The sequence below is a fragment of the Pinus tabuliformis genome, chromosome 1_2, assembly GCF_031772625.1.
Source record: "Pinus tabuliformis cultivar Carrire ecotype Pingquan chromosome 1_2, CPIR1, whole genome shotgun sequence".
Classification (NCBI taxonomy): domain Eukaryota; kingdom Viridiplantae; phylum Streptophyta; class Pinopsida; order Pinales; family Pinaceae; genus Pinus; species Pinus tabuliformis.
The window spans coordinates 369280990-369301046 of record NC_142298.1 but is presented as its reverse complement, the minus strand read 5'-3'; the positions used below and the strand labels follow the sequence as shown (position 1 = coordinate 369301046).

Below are 20057 nucleotides of genomic sequence, written 5' to 3'. Positions count from 1 at the left end.
AATACCTCGGAATTGACTTCAACAAAAATCTAAGCTGGAATGGTTGTAGAAAGAAAAGAACTTTAGGGGGTTGGAAAGCATTTTATGCTTTTCAAAATAGGTGTAGAGAGGCAGAGTTATGGGACTGGAAAACCACTCAAACACTTTTTGGGCTTCTAGTGATTCCGATGATTCTCTATGGTTGTGAACTATGGGCCAGCAGTACATCCAACATGCAGTGGAGACAAATTGAGAAAATTCAGAAGCGTTTGATTACAAACAAATTTAAGATTAAAAGTGCAGTTCCTTATGATATCTTGTTAAGTGAAACAGGGACTGCTCCTACTGAAGCAATTGCTATGGTGCGAGTCATGAGGTATTTAAAAAAATTGAGCAAATGGAAGAGGGTAGATGGCCTAAGGTTGTCTTTAATGATAGATTGTGCAAGAGAAAAAAAACTTGGATGCAGCAAAATAACAAATGGCTTAGTGAATGGGGTATTGGCTTGAATGTGTGTCCCATAAACAACAAAGAGATAAAAGATTTTGTTATGGAAAAGTTCCACAAGCATACTTGGGATAAGGAGCTAGGAAGAAAGAAAAATTACTATATTGAAGTGTTTAATCCCACTCATAGTCATCAACCAAAAGCATACAAAGAGGCCAATATCTCTTGGAGAGCCAAAATTCTTATTGCTCAATTAAGGACTAATTCTCATCAACTCCGTTGTGAAACAGGGTGCTGGAAAAGGCCAAAGGAAGTGTGGGAGGAAAGAGTATGCATTTTTTGTTCTTCCAAAAAGTGGAAACAGAAAAACATTTCATTTTAGAATGTGAGGTCTTCAAAGACAACAGGGAAAGTTATGCAGATATGTTGGCAGCTAGCTCTTGGGATAATCTATTTAGCAAGGGGTTTGTTGAGAAGCTGGGAGCATTTATTTTGAAGCTTCACAGAATAAGGGTCAAATACATCAAGCAAATGAAGAAGCAATCTGTCCCATAGGCTATCTTTAGCCTCATGGACATTAAAAATAATTTCTTTCTTTCATATCAAAGAGGCAGCAAAGTGTCGGAAGAGGCAGCGTAGAGCCTAGGAAGGATAACGCAAAGAGAGCAAGGGTTGACGCAGAGGCTAAGGAGGCCAGCACAAAGCACACAGAGGGCCAAAGGAGCTGACGTAGAGGACATAGAGGCTGACACAGTTGACACAGAAGACTTCAGAGGCTGCGCTGAGGTGATTCAGTGGGACAGAATAAGAGCTGAGAAGCTAACGCAGTTCCGAAGAGGGTGACGTAGTTCTAGAGGAGTGTGTGGAGCAACTTGCGCTGTCCCGCCCAAGGAACAACCAGAGTCACTATGGGATTGTTCATCCAGTTGTTGATCAGCCGAAATATCTGTCTCCGAATAGAGGTATTGTCGCCAAGGAAATTCTCTGAAGGGTGAGCCATTTCTGGCATCCTAGTTGTATTCAAAATCTGCTTAATAATAAAACCCTCATATACATTGCACTGGTTTTCCCGCATTGGGTTTTTCCAGGGACGATTGTCCAAAAATAACAGTGTCCCTTTTGTTGTCTCAGTTTATTTCAATTGTTGATCTGTATATTTGTGAAGGTTGCAATTGTGTTTACTTCAATGTTTATGTTAATAAATAACTTGTTAATGTAAAGAACAAGTAGGAGATAGTAAACCAGATATTGCAGTAGGGGTTTCTAGTGTGTTAGATTTAGAAATTTACACACAACAATGATTCACTGTGACAATCAGAGTTGCATTAAGCTCTTTGAGAAACTTGTGTTTCATGATCAGTCTAAGCATATCAAGATTAGATATCACTTCATCAGAGACAGATTCAAGTGGTGTTGTGAGAATGCAATGCATGTCCACACAAGAGCAGGTGGTAGATTTTCTCACTGAGCCTCTAGTCAAAGGGAAGTTTGTGAAGTATATAGACAAGCTGGGGGTAGTGGAGAATCCCTTCCTTGCAAGGAGGGATTTTTGAAGCTTATGATAGGTTCGAAAGGTCTTCTGCATAGGCTTGGCGTCTTAGCATGTAGGAGATGATTTATTGCCTCTTTAGGTGCTTGCTTGATGGAGTAAGTGATTTATGTCTTTTCTCCTAAGTCCAACTTAGGAAAAGTACAATAATTAAATTTAATTAAATGTTGTAGACTAATAAGTCAATTTCTAACGATAAATAATGAAATTATTTAAGTGACTTAGAAATGATCTCAACCATTGATCTCCTAGATCTTATAGAAAGGATATTAGGGTTAGGGATTTGGGCTTGATAAAGATTATAAAATAAGCCTAAGAGAAAGGTGAAGAGTCAAGACACACAAGTGGAGAAAGCGATATTCTCTAAAGCGAGAGCCTTAACTAGACTGTAATAGCAGAGGTGGAAGAGTGCAGGTGGATTTGAGAGCATTCCCACGAGGCTAAATTGCTAGAGATTGCAAAGTCGAATTGTTGAAGCAAGGAGGTCGATTTATTGGAGACGTCGATTTGCCATGGACGAATTTCTTGAGGCGTAGAGGTTGTTTAAACGAAAGACACAAGGCCAAGTTGTTAGTGAGAGGTGGGCCAATATCTTTCTAGGCCGAATTTCTTCACAGGCTAATATCTAGTGGACTGAAATTCCTAGGGCCGAATTCTTCCTATGGAACTGAGTTACAGATTCCAGACAATGCATATTTCCTTATAATTTCTTCGTGGGCTGAATCCCTGATTTTCCTGAGATTAATTAATGAAGGTAAAAGGTTGTGGCCGTTTATCTGTTGTAATGTGTGATTGACCTCTCTGATTTCATTTCTGTTGCATATTAATTTCTAAAAGTTAAAATACCAGTGATTTTATTTTTCAACAATTCATAATTATTTGGTCAATAAAGTAAATCATTGGGAATAAAAATTGTAGCGAGAAAATAAATCTAGGTTGGTATTACGAGATTTAACAATATTAAAAGTGCAAAATCTTTCATGAAACCTTGTTTCTACGTGTTATGCAAAATTTTCCATTCAAGAATCCATCAAAGGAACTTGTTGCATGCATTATTTAACTTTAAATCTCCTACCACAAGAAGTCACTAGGGTTTCTAAGAGAAGATATTTAGTCTTCTGCTCTCTTCATCGAAGTCCTTCTATCATTGACCTTGCCCTCTTTGACTCCATAGCCCAATTGAGTAGAGATGTTAGTCTAGTTTTAGGATCACCCTTTAAAATTTCTATCATTCCTTTATTTCTTGGTCACTAGGGTTATGGTTTTGTGTATTTTTGTGAAAATTCAGCTAACCCCAAATCCTACTGCAGCAATTGATGTTATTTCTTCTATTTGTTAATTTAATTAAACAAATTATTTGTTGTGTGCTACTTTGGTGCATCTCAGCTTTTCCTCTGAGTATATCTTTCACTGCTTAGAAGTGCCTTGGTATAGCGTGGAAAGTGTATTCCACATCTCCTTGGTCGTTCCCTTGGTCGCTATATGTGATACAACATGATCCCAGACACCACCTAGGATCAATCTCTTCGTTCTCGCCATCTCCTTTCGGTATTCCTTCAACTGATTTGCATCCTGGGGAATAGCTACCATTGCATCAATATATGGCTTCAAGCCATATTCATCCAAAAGGAAGGACATCCTTGCCTTCCATATGACATAATTGGAAGCACCGTCCAACCTGTCCTGATCTCGTAGTCCTGCAGTGGCCATCTCAGCAAAATAAGTCGAAATCCTCCTCTTCTCTTCTGCTCAGCTACTGCTAGGCTCTACGCACTCCTTGTTGGAGTGAGTAAATCTGCTCACAATGACTATTGATCTGCAAGAGAAATTTGAACTTTTGAGGCTAGAAGTTCCCTGAGGAAAATTTCCCTCAGTGTGTGCTCTTTCTTCCTCCTAGACCTATTTTGCACTTGCAACTACTGCAAAATATTACGTCCAGCTAGAGATCTACTCTACAAGGAAAATATTGGTTGCTCCCTCTTCCTCTGGTAATCCTCGAACTGGAGGAATCTGATTTCTCTGTCGGTCTCAGAGAAATCATTTTTTCCTCAATAAATTAATCCTCCTGGCCAAGAAACTGTGATACCTTTGAGGCTTTCAAACTGCTGCTTACGCAGAGCTACGAAATTCCTCTTCCCTTCTGCTACTAAGCTCTCTGGCTTACAATTTGCGCTCTGATACCATGTGAAAATTCGGCTAACCCTGAATCCTATTGCAACAACTAATGTTATTTCTTCTATTTGTTAATTTAATTAAACAAATTATTTGTTGTGTGCTACGGAAAATATCGAAACAAATACACTACAACCTTCACAAATAAAATACTGCAGAAGAAATAAAAACGCTAGAAGAAATAGATGCACACACACAATATGACACCGTTATTTTTGGACTAAGTCCCCAGAAAAACCCAACTCGGGAAAACCGGTGCAGCAGCTGAGGGTTTTGATATTATGCAGTAGTGAAAACTGAGTACAATCTATGGATGCTTAAACTAGCAATCCAAATAGAGAAATAATTGGCAATAAAAACTAGTCAGAAAAATTTATCACTCCACAAGCGATCCAACACTGACTTCCTTGCTCCCTCTATGTAGTCACTGCGTCAACCTACACAGTTACTGTGTCCCACAAGCTCAAAAATGTGTCTCCTCTCACTGTCTCGTCAGCTATTGTCTAGGAAACTAATACTCTTTACTTCCGGACCTTCTACCCAGCTTCTAACTCAGAATTTCTCCTTCTCCCCAACAAAACGGAAATCTCCCCAAGAGGGCTCTGCACTGCCTCTCTGTGGCAATCACTGCCTCTCTGCAATGTACTCACCGGAACTAGAAAAGCTTCCTCCAGCCTCACTATCTCTGCCCCTCTCTCACTACTTCGATCTCACTAAATCACCTCCGGCAACTGAATGTTGCTACTCTAGAGATCGATTTCCCAACAAAATCAAATGCTCAACTGATTTGGTGTGTCTTCTCCAAGCCCCATCGACTTCTTATAATCCTCTGTTGAGACTTCAACGGCCACGATTAAATCTTAATCGATGGCTAGGATTAACTAGAAATCGATCCATGTACTTTTCTAGAACATTCTCACCATGACTTAATTAATTTTGATTAATTAATCATATTTCCTAAGTTTAGACTTAGGAAATATTAAAAATTGACTAATAAATCTAATTAAGTCGTCTCTAGGTGGAATTTCCAGAAATGATTTCTGGGTATTGGAGAATACATGTATTCTAGCCTCTCCACCAAATCTCGTAGCTAGAACACATCCGATGCTACAAAAACTAACAATTTTTTTCATTTAATAACAATTTTGTTCCTATATGTTATTGTCCTTTAGGTGTAAATTGCATTTATTAATATTTGAAAAACAAAATCTAGCAATTATTGTATTTTTCACCCTGAATTTAGGAATGACATCTAGGGTTTATATTGTTGTTCTATGCAATTTTAGCCATTAAAAACCTAAAGTTGACCTATCTGTTGCTTACCCTTTTGATAGCCTTCAATTCTTTGTTGATCTTATTATTTGAGATTATTTCTTTGTTGTTATATGTTTTCACATGCTGTAAATCTGCATATCATAAAAGCCCTCGCTTATAACAGCTTTTGTTTGCTTTAGTGGGGTTGGTGGAAAGTGTACTTGAAAATTTATAACTCTTATCTTGGCCTTCATGGTTTTGCCTGTACCTTCTCCCATAACCATTAGACTCCTATCACCTTTGAACCATCCGTTATTGACAACCTTTCTAGGTTATTTATCTGCAAACTCCATAGAGAGCCATTTGGCTTGGAACCCCAGTCATCTAACCTTTGATTCTTGCTCGAGAAGCATCCCTTGTGGGGATAACATCCAACCACAAAACAGTAGTAGAGATGTCGTTGAGGTAACAGTAGTAGCTAATCTCTTTGTTGCCATAAGACCTAGGTTGCATAGTGAGGCTGTGCACTGGGCCTGCTAGATTTCATGGTAGTAGGACCCATACCCCTTATTGATCTAGGGTTCGACTGCCTTCCTTAGCTCAAAATTCAGGCCCTGGAAACTAGACTGCCAAGTAGGTGTATGTTGTGCTGATCCCGTCTCCTCTCCTAGGAAAAAGAGATATAAGTCAGGACATTCTTTAAGCCATTGAAGATCATCACCTTGGTTTTACCCAGGTTGATAATCAACTACCAAAGATCACAAAATCTGGGTAGGGAATTCAATTGTCTCTATGATCCCTCTTGGGTTGAAGGCAAGAGGATTACATCATCTGCAAAAACGAGGATGGACACTAGGACCTGTTAAATAAAGTTTAAACAGCCATCCCTCGGCTGAATATGACCCTATAGGAGAGAGCACACCCCTACTTCACCCCAATGATGCTCCAAATGAAATCAAATAACCCATGTGCTATGTTAAGGCAAAGAACAAACTCACTGAGGGACATGATGGCAGTAATAAGGGTCTCCGATATGCCAATGTCAAGGCACTGCAAGAGGGCCTCCCTCAAGACTGAGTCAAAACCTTTTCAAAAGTCTACAAAGCAGCAGAAGCCTTTTCAAGAGAATGATGGAAGAATAAGAATAATATCATATTATCACGTGACAAAATAAATGGAAAAAGATGGACAAAAACACAATGGATATAAACAATCAAGAAACCTCCATTATTAGCAGAATGAAGCTGAGAAACAGAAACTACTAGACCACCCCATATTTATATATACTCAAGAAAAAAATATTGACATTTTCAAGAAAGAAAAAACCTACAAGACCTGATACACATAGAAACCCAAAACGAGCTTGTGTGAATTGTTACCCAAATTTAGGAGAATACAGATAGAAAGATTAAAATGCAATACTGAAGAATCCGTGTAAATGGGCCCCAATAGGCTACATGGATGTTGAGCGTTAGAAATACAGTAACCCTACCAGCACAAATAAGTAACCTTGTCACTCATAATTTGGTATTATTCCTGTGTAAATTTGTAGTGAAACACACATTTGCAAAATAAACTGCATTCTCGTGTTAAATGTCATACCTTTGAGGCCCTGAGCTCATTTGTTGCTATCCGGAGAGCATCATCTGATAATATCAATCTGGACAAAGCACCTGTGCTTAATCTGGGTGCAGAAACCAAAAACTGAACTTTAGAGGCACATGAAAATTAGGAGGATTAACTGCCTAATTGCAAGCACATAACATTTCTACAAGAGACACGTTGGCAGTATACAAAAATCTTAATTATCAACAAAATCTGTAAAACAACTACTAGGGAAACGATGAGATGATATCTTTCGTTATTTAATTTAACTTTGAGCAATAAAAGCAGTGTATAATACCAACGTTGGCAATATAAAAAGATCTAAATTATCAACAAAAGATGCAAAACAACTTCTAGAGAAAAGATGAGATGACATCATCCATTATTAAATTTGACTAACAATCCAAGCAGTGTAAAAATATCAACAATTGAGTCTAATTTAATATGGCTGTTCTCTTTGTCCTGGGGGGCAGGTCAATTGGTTAATCCAAGAAATGTGAAATCGATGAAACTCGAAAGACTCAGGTTCACATCCCCCCTGTTGTGATCCGGGCTAGGGGAGGAGGACATATCGTAGCCCCCCAGGGGTTCACTAGTAATCACGTGTCAGGCGGGCTGTTGGGTTCCTCTGGGTTACAAAAAAAAATATGGCTTTCTCTTTAGTAAACCTAAGTTAGAGATGGCATAGTTATAACCTATAACTTACGCTTGTTATAGACAACACTAGATCAATTTAGCTTAGCCGTTATTTTTTCACTTCATCAAAATATTTGTTCAGTGTTGCCAGAAGAAATCGTTATTTTTTTGCTTCATACAATGTTCTAAAATAAATATTGTTAGAAAAGTGCTAGAATCATTTCATAAGATTCTTAAATGCTCAAGTCTTTGGCTTTGATTTTCAAAGTACACTAGCTCTAGCCAGTAAAATTCACCTACCAAATGTATTCTATCCATGTGACCAATCCCATCCTCTCAATTTGCCCCTTACATCAAGTCCTTTACTCGCACTGGCAGACTATAAGGTCTTCAATAAAGTCATAGTCCTTTACAAAGCAAGGAGTGCTAAGATGAGTCAGCCATGGCAAGTCATTGGTTAAAAATTGATTGATGACTTGTTGCCATCTAGTTCTCTTGTGGCAGTTGCAGCATAGATCATGAGCATATTCACTTTTATTTCTTATATTAATCCAGAATATCTTCACTCTCAAAATGAAACTTTGTGTAATATATCTCCTATCTACATTATTAAATTTGACTTCAATTAATACAGCTTTCTCTTCAGTAAACCTAAGCTAGAAATGACATAGTTATAACCTATAACCCACTCATTACAGGCAACACTAGATCAATTTAGCTTAGCAGTTATTCCTCAATATTTTGTTCACAATGTTGCCAGCAGGTGTCCTTATTTTGTTCCGTTGTATAGTACCTTTTATGCTCTAAAATAAATCTTGTTATGAAAATATTAGAATCTTTTCATAAAATTCTTAAACGTTTGGATCTTTGGCTTTGATTTTCAAAGTACACTAGCTCTAGGAAGTAAAATTCACCTACCAAATGTATTTAATTCACGTCACCAATCCCATCTTCTCATTTTGCCCCTTATATCAAGTCCATTACTTTCACTAGCAGACTTTAAGATCATCAATAAAGTCATAGTCCTTTACAAAGCAAGGAGTGTGCTAAGATGAGCCAACCATGGGGAGTCATTGAATCAAAAATTGAATTGATGATTTGTTGCCATCTAATTCTCTTGTGGCAGTTGCTGCATAAATCATGAGTATATTCGCTTTTATTTCTTAAATTAATCCAGAAGATGTTCACTCTAAAAAATGGACTTTGTGTAATGTATCTCCTACTCAAACATAAAACTAATACTCCAATGTCATGTCCCTTCTCAAACACATTTGTAACAGGGTGTCTCTCCACATTTTTGCACATTTCTGGCTAAGGAAAAGGACCCAGCAGTTTCGACTTAGGGACTTAGGAGAAATTTCAGCTTTAATTTGGTTGCTAGTGGAAGGTGGGGGCCACCCACGTGGGAATTAGAACTAGGCCATTAGAATGGCTTGGAGGGAATTCGAAATGTTGAATGGAGGGGCCCACATGAGGCAAGGAAGGCCCACGAAGAAAAACGGAGGAGGAGGCTCTCATTTGCATCATTCATTCACCATGCAAATCAAATTTACTTCACTGTTCATTCAACTGCTTAGCCAAGTCAACTGATTGTTCAGCCACAAATCTCTCAAGCGGGAGATTCAACCTTACCTTCGAGGGACCTTGAGTGCCCACCCTAGGAAGGTAGTTCCATCAGTGTTTTCAAGAGATCCGGGAGTTTTCTACAGCACCGTCATTCAGTCACACTCAAGAAATGCATATTTCTGGGCCACCGGGAGAACACGCAGAAGGAGATTGAGCCACAGTCGAGCAGCCATTTGCCGAAGGAGCCAAGGAATCTGAAGGGCAGCATTAGGCCAGCATTTCTTGAGATTTTTGGAGCCAAAGAAGCCAGCAACCCAACAGTTCGAATTCCAGGCCTGCGAGACAACGCAGAGGGCTAGTCCAACAATTTCGTGGGACTTGAGGGCAAGAGCTACAGCCCGGAAACTCATCCAGGAAGTCAAGGGATTTGTGGGAGGGATCGGTCCAGCATTTTTGGACATTTCCCAGCAAGTTTTACAGCCAAAATCCAGCATGCAGAGTTTTGCAGTTGCAGCTGAAGTTGGGCTCCTTGGGGGTCGAATTTTAGAAGTTTGAACCAGCTAAATTCCTTCATGGGTTTTCTAGGTTTAGGCCAAGGAGTCAGGAGCTTGAATTTCATAATTTTCTGAGCACGGGAAGTGGTGTTTCCAGCCATTCGAAGTAGCAAAAAGCGCAGTTCTTTGGGCAGCGCAGTGCAGATTGGTGCAGCAATTGTAGCACCCTTCAGTTCGGCTATTGCTCACCTAGGTTTGGTCATGCTTGTCCATTGAGACAAGCCCAAGTGCACCATTATATTTACCATTGTATTTTTCTCTTGCAGAAGTAATAAAATGGCTCAGCAGTTCCTTATTTACAGCATTTCCATGGGTGCTTAGTGTCTATTTCGTTTTTTTGTTTATTCAACTGATTGTATGCTTGAATATCACTTGTATTCCTACATAGGAACATTACAGTGGTATTAGAGCCTAGATCTTGGCTCAGCTGTGGAGATTTTCTCCTATGAGAGAAGGGGACCAACAAAACATCACATACAGAAGGCGGAGGTACCGAAGCAGAGAAAGAGAGCTGGAGGTTACTCTAGCCACGGAGGACAGGGGGAAAGCAGTGGTAGAAGAGGAGGACATGGTCGAAGCCAAGAGCAGGGAAGAGATGGCTTTCGACAACCTCCTGAGGGCTTTGAATGACTTAGCGAAGGGGTAGAAAGAGATGTTGGAGGAGATAAAGATGCAGAACAGAAAGAGAACCACTCCTAGAGGGTTTCTATTTGGGGAAACTTCTGGAGCCTCTCAGCCATTCAATCACCCCTCACCAGCAACACCACACCCATCAGCTAGTGGGCCAACTCAAGCCACACTGCCCTCTTTCGTACTTGTGGCAGAAATCGAACCAGCAGGGGGTGAAGACCCCACATAGATGGGAGATCATTTCAGAGAGTGGCAATCTATGGATGCAAACTTCAGGGAAGCACTCTCTTTCAGAGATTTCTGCAAGCTCAAGTAGAGTGAGAAGAGCAAGGGCTATGGAGGACAGGGTACACAGAGCTATGAGTTGCAAAGGACCATAAGGAGGATGTACTTCCCTACTTTTGATGGCACTACCAAGTGCACTGCTAGGGCTTGGCTTGAGAAGATGGACACCTACTTTCAGCTCAACCGGATGGCAAAACAAGAAGCCATCAAGATGGCCACGCTGCAAATGGAGGGGGAAGCCCATGGCTGGTGGTTTCATGGCTTGGCCACCCTGGCGCATGCCAATGTGGCTTCTTATAAGGATTTCACCATAAGGGTGGTGGAACATTTTGACCACATGGATACAGAGGCCCATTTCAGGGAGTTGACCCAACTGCGCCAGACATGCAACCCAGAATATTTCAGAGTTTCTGCGAGTGTCAGTGATGGTTCCGAATCTATCAGAGGCTTGTAGGGTATACACCTTCATTGAGGGCTTACTTGAGCCCCTGCATGGACTGGTGAAGTCACGCAGACCCTCCACGTTGCAAGAGGTAGTTTTTTGCACTAGAGATCTACAGGGGCCATCCCCAAGACTAGAGCGCCTTTTCCTGCATAGACCCCTTTCCCACAAAAGGGGCATGGCACTAGACCTCCACCTTAGAAGACCACACAGGGGCGGGGGCAGCTAGATGATGAGACATGAAAGGACCTCAGGAGCAGGAAGTTTTGCTTCACATGCAGGGAGCCCTAGGCACCAAGCCATCAATGCACTATCGACAAAGCACATTATATTGAGGTCTTTTCAGACAGTGACCAGGAGGACGAGTTGGAGCAGGAGTGTGGTGTGGGAGATGGTGAGAGTCCGGCAGATAGGGGGCCACCACCACCACCTCCATAGGGAGGGGCATCCTTTGCCCCATCCGGGGGAGTCCTTGCTTCTTTATGCGAGGTCCCCAAATTCTTGACATTGAGGATTAGAGGCACCATATAGGGACAGCGGGTGTCGGTCCTAGTTGACAGTGGGGCTACCCACAACTTCATAGATGCCCAGTTGGTTCAAAGGAGGGGCCTCACCACGACTGAGTTTGAGAGCTTTCAGTCCTAGTACCAGGTGACTGTACCATGCAGTGCACTCGGTATGTGCCTACTTTGACAGTAGATATGGTGAACTACTCGATGACGGACCACTTTTCTATGGTCGACGTGCCAAACACCAACATAGTGATGGGTGTCCAGTGGTTGTACTCCCTTGGGCAAGTCACTACTAACTGGAAGAAACTAGAGATGGAGTTTACCGGGTTAGATGGCAAACCAGTAGTTCTCAGAGGCATGCATTCCTATCCACCCCATACAGTCTCAACCCACATGATGGAGGCAGATCTGCGACATGGGGACATCGCATGGGCAATGGAGCTGAGGATTTCGGAGGTTGGGGGACAGGCCCAGCCACCACCACCAGACATACAGGCCTTGTTGGACAGATACGCAGTGGTGTTTGGGGACATTCCACCAGGGCAGCCGCCAGACAGGGGATTCGAGCACACTATTGAGTTGGAGCCAGGTGTGCAGGCGGTGATCACTAACCCTTATAGGCATCCTACGATCTATAAGGATGAGATTGAGAACGCCATTAAGGAGTTGTTGGCATTGGGCCATATCAGGCCAACTTCTAGTCACTTCGCTTCTTCAGTAGTACTGGTGAAGAAGAAGGATGGAACCTTACGCATGTGCATTGACTATTGTGCCCTCAACTAGAAAACACTGAAGAACAGGTACCCCATCCCCCGCATAGATGAGTTGATGGATGAGCTTAGAGGAGCCAAGTACTTCTCTAAGATCGATCTGCATTCGGGGTACCACCAAATCAGGGTGAGGGATCAGGACATCCCTAAGACAGCTTTTTGGTGCCACTATGGGCACTTCGAGTTCCTGGTCATGCCATTTGGGCTGACCAATGCTCCGGCTACCTTCCAGTCGTGCATGAACCATGTCTTCCGGAGACAGTTGAGGAGGTTTGTGCTGGTTTTCTTCGATGATATTTTGATTTACAGCGGACGTGGGAGGAGCATCTCCAGCACTTGGAGGAGGTGCTACGTATTCTGGAGGAGCAGCAGTTTTATGCCAAACTATCCAAGTGCAAGTTTGGCTTGACAGAGATGCTCTACTTAGGGCATATCATCAGTGCTGATGGGGTGAAGGTCCATGAGGAGAAGATATAGGCTATCCGTGACTAGCCAGTGCCCCGAGATGTGACAGAGTTGAGGGGATTCTTGGGCATCTGCACTTACTACAGGAAGTTTCTCAAGGGGTTCTCACAGCTAGCAACACCCTTGACAGATTTGACCAAGAGAGGGGCTTTCAAATGGACTGATGGAACACAGGTAGCTTTTGATCTCCTCAAGGAGGTGATGAGCAGTTGCCTGGTCTTGGCACTTCCAGATTTTTCCCAGCCCTTCACTATGGAGTGTGATGCATCTGGGGAGGGAGTTGGAGCAGTTCTATCACAGGATGGGCATCCCATTGCTTTCGACAGTCGGAAGCTCCTAACACATGAGCGGTCATATTCCATTTATGACAAAGAGATGCTGGTTGTCATGCATGCTTTGGCCAAATTCCGACAGTACTTGGTAGGCAACATGTTTCGGGTGAAGACTGATCACAACAGTCTTCGTCACTTAATGGGGCAGTAGGGCCTCAACGACAAGCAGCAGAGATGGGTCAGCAAGATGCAAGCCTATGACTTTCATATAGAGTATGTGTGGGGAAAGCACAATGTGGTGGTCGATGCTCTATCTTGGAGACTCGCTGGTCTATCACTCATGAGCATCTACCAAAATTAGAAGGCTCAGCTACTGGTGGAGTACTCCAAGGACAGGAGGGCATGCAAGATCTTGGAGGGTACCCTTGCAGATGAGCGCTACCGAGTGATGGATGATGTCATCTATTACAAGGGGCGCATTTTTCTGGTGCCCAACTCACAGTTGAGGGAGAGAATGCTCCAGGCAGCAAATGACTCGCCATTATTTAGGCACCAGGGGTTCCAGAAGACATATACGGCAGTCAAGGAGAGATTCATGTGGAAGGGCCTCAAGGGGGACATGCTGAAGCACGTACAGGAGTGTGAGGCATGTCAGCGGATCAAGGGGGAGCTGATTCACCCTACAGGATTGCTACAGTCACTTCCCATCCCCGAGGGGAAATGGGAAAGCATATCTATGGATTTCATCACAAGGCTCCCCACAGTGCAGGGAAAGGACTGCATTTATGTAGTGGTCGATCAGTTGACCAAATATGCCCACTTTTTCGCCATCCCCACCAGGTATTCGGCTTCATAGGTTGTAGAGTTGTTCTTTAGGGACATCTTCTGATTGCATGGGGTTCCTAAGAACATTGTTGGCGACAGGGATAGCAGGTTCATGGGAGGCTTTTGGCAGAAGCTTTTCAGATTGGTCGGTACCAAGCTCACTCCTAGCACGAGTTACCAACCCCAGATAGATGGCCAGACAGAGCGAGTTAAATAGTGGCTAAAGGGGTATTTGAGGAACTACGTGACAGGACAACAAAGGGCATGGATCCGGTGGTTGCATTTGGGCGAGTACTACTACAAAACTACCCACCACATGTCCATTGGTATGACTCCTTTCAGCGCTTCATATGGATATGATGCATTATCTTTGTTGATGTTGTTTTTGGAGACAATCGGGCCCCAAAGGCCAAAGATTGGATCCAAGCGAGCCAAGACATCCTCAAGGCTCTCAAGGCTAACTTGGTGACAACACAGAACCAACAGAAGCTGTACGCAGACCAACACTAGACAGAGAGACATTTCGAGGAGGGGGACTTGGTGTACCTCTGGCTAAAGTCGTACAGGCAATCCACATTGAAGCAGAAGGGGGCCAAGAAGCTACAACCTCGCTTCTATGGGCCATACCGAGTGATCAGACGAGTTAGGGAGGTGGCCTATGAGCTGGAGCTGCCTCCGGGGACCAGAATTCACAATGTATTTCATGTCTCATGCCTTAAAAAGGTGTTGGGGTAGCAGGTGATAGCAACAGCAGAGTTAGACCACCAATTACTCACAGTTCAAGGAATAGGTGAACATGGAGAATACTGACCACAACAGCAGATGCACAGGACCCTGTGATGGTCAGCTGCAACCAGTAAATAGGTCTGCAAATCTATTTCCTAATGCACAGACAGGATGACAGCTCTCTAGCATTAAAACAATAGAAACCTGCATACATATTCAATAATACCTACTAGATTCTAACACAGAGGTGGGATGATAGCCCCTCTAATGCTAAACATCAAGAGCACATTAAAAATGCATAACAGGCACAGCCTAGAACAAAGAAGAAGTGGAAAGTGAGCAATTAACAGCAAAAGAAGCTTGCATTAGCTGAAAATGAAGACCAGACGCTGCAGGTATCACAGTAGTTACAGTCTCCAAAAGTTGAACTTTACATCAAAATAACATTCATCAACCCTGATTACATCTGTTTGCTGGGCATATATAGAGTTCTACTACAAACATATTTTGCTACGGTATGCGTGGAGGGGTCATAATGAACCAACCACATTCACTCTCTGATGGAGTCTTTGCTACGTTCTGACTGTGTCTGCGCATGAATTCGACTTCTATGGTGTTCTGCAGTCCTTCTCGGGCAGGTGGAGTGCTGCATGAGTGAAACTCCATAACTGTTAAATGCCTTTGACTGCTCGAGGCTGTCCTTTTTCTTCTCGGCCATCTCCTTCCTTAATTATAGTTGTTGAGGATTAAAGAACAGGCGTGTGTAGTACAGACAGTATGGTGGGAGCAGACTGAACATAAGAACGAAGCTAAGTCGTCAGATCGCACAGATGAACGGCGAAGATCGTTAGATGAGGAGCATCGGGAGGTAGCAGACGGGCGAACGCGCGTCGTCGGATCGCGCGGATGAACGACTGAGATTGCATCGAAGGGAGCTATCGGGAGGAAGCGGGCGAAGATCATTATGAGCCATCGAATCGCGGTCGGGTAGATCCGACGGCGATCAGACACGAAAGGTGCACGAAGATTAACGACCGGGGGACAGTGGTTTCACGAGTGGGCGGTATTCCCTGCACTGCCTTTGGAGCTACAGCGGTTTCCGTATGCGGGGGCGCGATGCAATAAAATTGCGACGCGTGGCAGATGTGACGGCAGGGAAACCGCTTTCCCCACGGGTTATCAAGCGTGCAGCTTGCACGATCGGGAGGAGCGACTACCGTTGATCACACGACGGACAGTCAAATGAAGGGGAACGTGCACGAGGTTTAACGTGCTGAAGGATAGATCGGGGCGATCAACGGCGGAGGAGCGATCACAGAATCACGTCAGCGGTAGACAGGGGAGCGGCTTTATAAGGATTTACGCGATTTGTCGCTTTGCGACGAGGGAAAAGGGACGTAAGAAAGGCGCACAGTCACACGATTACGGTCATATGACCATTTGAACACGGCGCCCGGGGTTAAAGAAACATGGATTATGCAGAGTTTAGAGGAATAAAGCAGAGGCAGTGGGATTAAAGGAAATAAGCGGGGAAATAGGGAAAGGTGAGGAATGAAAAGGTTTTAGAAGAAACAACAAAGCTACAGAGGGCTAAGAGAGTATGAGGATGTTGAAGGAGAAGAAGGTAAGTGACTGCTGCGAGCTCCCTTTTCGGCATAAACCAACCACCAGACCCAAATTTGACCTTTAAACACTGAAGCTTATAGCAGAGCTAACATTGACTCCTTCTAGGGATGAGATCCTCCCTGTGAGGTCTCAAGAACTGCAGACCAATGCCTTCATACAAGACCAGCTTAAAAACGTTGCCTAGTATCCATTGGGCATGGAGTTTAATTAAGTCTATACTAAAAAGAACACAATTACAATATTAAGGCTTGAAAACTTAAAACTTCAAAAACTTACCATCTGCTAGGCCACCAAAATCGTTGCCTGTCAGTCGGTTCATCAAAAAGCTGAAAAACTGGATTGATTTGATCCTCTACCTCAAAAAGTTTAGGACTTTTGAGCTAATAGGTAGATATGGATCAAATTTCATCCCCTTTTTGTGTGCTCTCCTCCTTAGATGTTCTTTATGGGAGCCTTTGTACACCTGTTGAATAATCATGGCTGCTGTGTACTTGTCTTTGTCATCTGTGGCCTGCACAATTAATATGAATGGCAAACCAATGTATTCTTGTGTGGAGGACTCATAGACATCATCTGCTCCTGCATCTTGCTTAGAACAGTCCACATCCAAGGAGGAGTCCCAAAACTGTACATCCTCTTCCTCTGTCATCTGATAAGCTGCCTTTTCAATCTGTGTGGAGGCCACCTGAGCAGGTTTCAGAATATCAAGACTGAGGTGATCAGTATCAGCCTTGGGCATTGAATTATGGCCTGCCTCAGAGTTCAGGGGGCAACTTTGAGGGATTTTCACTTGAGAAGACAGAGGGACAAAAGATGATGGGGAGCTTTCTTCTCCCTTCTTGATCACTGGGCAGGGAATAATAGCAGGCTAGGAAATTTGTAAATCTGCATAGCCATGTGAAGATGAGCTGGCCTTAGGCACAGATTCTTAGAGGATGAAGGGATGTGCTACTACTTGCTTCTGCTAATGAGCTTGTTGTTCTGCAGGTACAACAAACTGATGAGCAATGCCTTTGGATAATGCTTCTTCATAGGCAACTCTGGTTAGGAAAGGGGCACTGCCCTTGTCTTCCAAACCATGGACCTCCTCCTTTTCTTCAAACAGCTCTTCTTCCATGACTATATTCCAAAAAAGGGTCTTCACCCTTTTGTCTTCGTTTACATCATTGTTTCTTTGCAAAATCTGCAAATGCTCACTTGCACCTCTACATGGTTTTGGAGTTGGAAAAGAAAAGGAATAAGGAGCTCCTGCTTCCTCGGAATACTGCTCAGCTTTTAGTTTGGAAACTTCAGAGGCTAACAACTCAATCATCCTGGCCACTTCATCTATTTCAGGATCATAGGATGATGAGGATTCACCCCTCTGTCTTCTTCTTTCAGCATCACCTTTGATTCTTTCTGCAGCCAGAATGTTCGATTCTACTTCAAAGGCTGCATTTTGCATATTAGCCAAAGAAGCACATCTTCTTTCTCTTAACAACAGGCAGAACTGAGAATCGAAGGCATTGGCATAAGTAATCATAGCAGAAGTAGGTGTGGGTTTGGCTTCAGCTGGTATTCTGTTGTACATATGATTGAATCTTTTGTTGAACTCGAACAGCAGCTCACCATCTTCTCTCTGCAAGTTCCCAAATTCAGTATGATAATAGAGCAGATCTTTATTATCCCCCCAGTGTTTTAGGAACACATCATCTAAGGCCTCAATGTTTGCAATAGACCTAGGGGGTAATTCTCTAAACCATTTTCTAGCCTCCCCATATAGGCTCTGGACCAAAACCCTCATCCAGACATCCTCTTCATTGATATCCAGGTTATCAGCATAGCTATAAAAGGCCTCAAGGTGCTCTTCAGATGTTACTCCTTCTACACCAGTAAACTTAGGCATAAATTCTTGATAATCACCTGCGGGCATGGCATTCAAAGGAACAGGCAAGACCAGGGGTCCATACCTAGCAACAACTATTCTTTCTATCTTTGTGAGGGCTTGTTGGCCTGCCATGACTGAGGTGTATGAAAGGATACTGGTAGATTGAGTGGAATGAATCAATGAAAAGGATGACAGAAACAGAGGAATATGATGGACAACATGGATGCTTCTTTCTTTGAACTGAAATCCGAAAGGGAGATGAATGACTAAGGAGCTAAATGAATCTTTGAAGGTGACTTTCACTAACAGAGATACATGGAATATCTAAGGCTTACCTGGTCCTGATGCTCCTTTCTACGATACTTTCTTCTGCTTAACAATCTTCTCAGGATCAGGCACTGGTTCAGCTGGTGATTTCTGAAGATTTCTCCGAGCATGCCTCACAAATTGAGCCAGGACTACAACGTGGAGTCGCCAAAGGTTGGTCTTCCTCCAGTGGAATCGCCAGATAGGTGATTACAACCAAAATATGTGCCCAGACCTTGTCTATCATCAAAATCTGGAACTGTGTCGTTCTCCCAGGGAAGCTGAGCTTCAATCTCCTCTCCCCGGCAACGGCGCCAATTAATGTTATCACCCCAAGAAACTCTCCTAGGTTGTATATCAGAGATGCTCGGGAAAATTACAAACTCAACAAAAATGTTTGAAAATGGTAGATGAATGGAAGGAATGATGCATATTCAAGCCAAATACCACTTCTACTATGCTTAACCCCAAACATGGGTGAACACCCCCAGACTACAAGGCTTTAGACCACCAATTACTCACAGTTTAAGGAATAGGTGAACATGGAGAATACTGACCACACCAGCAGATGCACAGGACCCTGTGATGGCCGGCTGCAACCAGTAAATAGGTCTGCAAATCTATTTCCTAATGCACAGACAGGATGACAACTCTCTGGCATTAAAACAACAGAAACCTGCATACATATTCAATAATACCTACTAGATTCTAACACAGAGGTGGGATGACAGCCCCTCTAATGCTAAACATCAAGAGCACATTAAAAATGCATAACAGGCACAGCCTGGAACAAAGAAGAAGTGGAAAGTGAGCAATTAACAGCAAAAGAAGCTTGCATTAGCTGAAAATGAAGACCAGACGCTGCAGGTATCACAGTAGTTACAGTCTCCAGAAGTTGAACTTTACATCAAAATAACATTCATCAACCCTGATTACATCTGTTTGCTGGGTATATATAGAGTTTTATTACAAAGATATTTTGCTAGGCTATGCGTGGAGGGGTCATAATGAACCACCAACCACATTCACTCTCTGATGGAGTCTCTGCTACGATCTGACTGTGTCTGCGCATGAATTCGACCTTCTCTGGTGTTCTGCAGTCCTTCTTGGGCAGGTGGAGTGTTGTATGAGTGAAACTCCATAACTGGTAAATGCCTTTGACTGCTCGAGGCCGTCCTTTTTCTTCTCGGCCATCTCCTTCCTTAAATACAGTTGTTGAGGATTAAAGAATAGTCGTGGGTAGTACAGACAGTATGGCGGGAGCAGACTAAACAGAAGAACAAAGCTAAGTCGTCGGATCACACAGATCAACGGCGGAGATCGTTAGATGAGGAGTATTCCCTGCACTGCCTTTGGAGCTACGGCGGTTTCCGTATGCGGGGGCGCGATGCAATAAAATTGTGACGCGTGGCGGATGTGACGGCGGGGAAACCGCTTTCCCCGCAGGTTATCAAGCGTGCAGCTCGCACGATCAGGAGGAGCGACTACCGTTGATCACACGACGGACGGTCAGATGAAGGGGAACGTGCACGAGGTTTAATGTGCGGGCGGAAAACGTAGAGACCATTA

The 20057-nt window shown here is 43.1% G+C and overlaps 1 protein-coding gene across 7 annotated transcripts in view; it reads right to left on the bottom strand.

The window, feature by feature from the left end:
- Positions 1 to 20057, bottom strand: part of LOC149205908 (uncharacterized) — a 304264-nt gene that overhangs the window by 126286 nt on the left and 157921 nt on the right. For 5 of the 7 annotated variants that reach the window (XM_089393583.1, XM_089393584.1, XM_089393586.1 and 2 more), the window contains exon 5: positions 7004 to 7085. In XM_089393583.1, the coding sequence (XP_089249709.1) occupies positions 7004 to 7085 (82 nt within the window). Of the gene's footprint in view, positions 1 to 6780; positions 6890 to 7003; positions 7086 to 20057 lie in introns of all 7 variants that reach the window. The other 2 variants (XM_089393582.1, XM_089393581.1) reach the window with 1 other exon arrangement.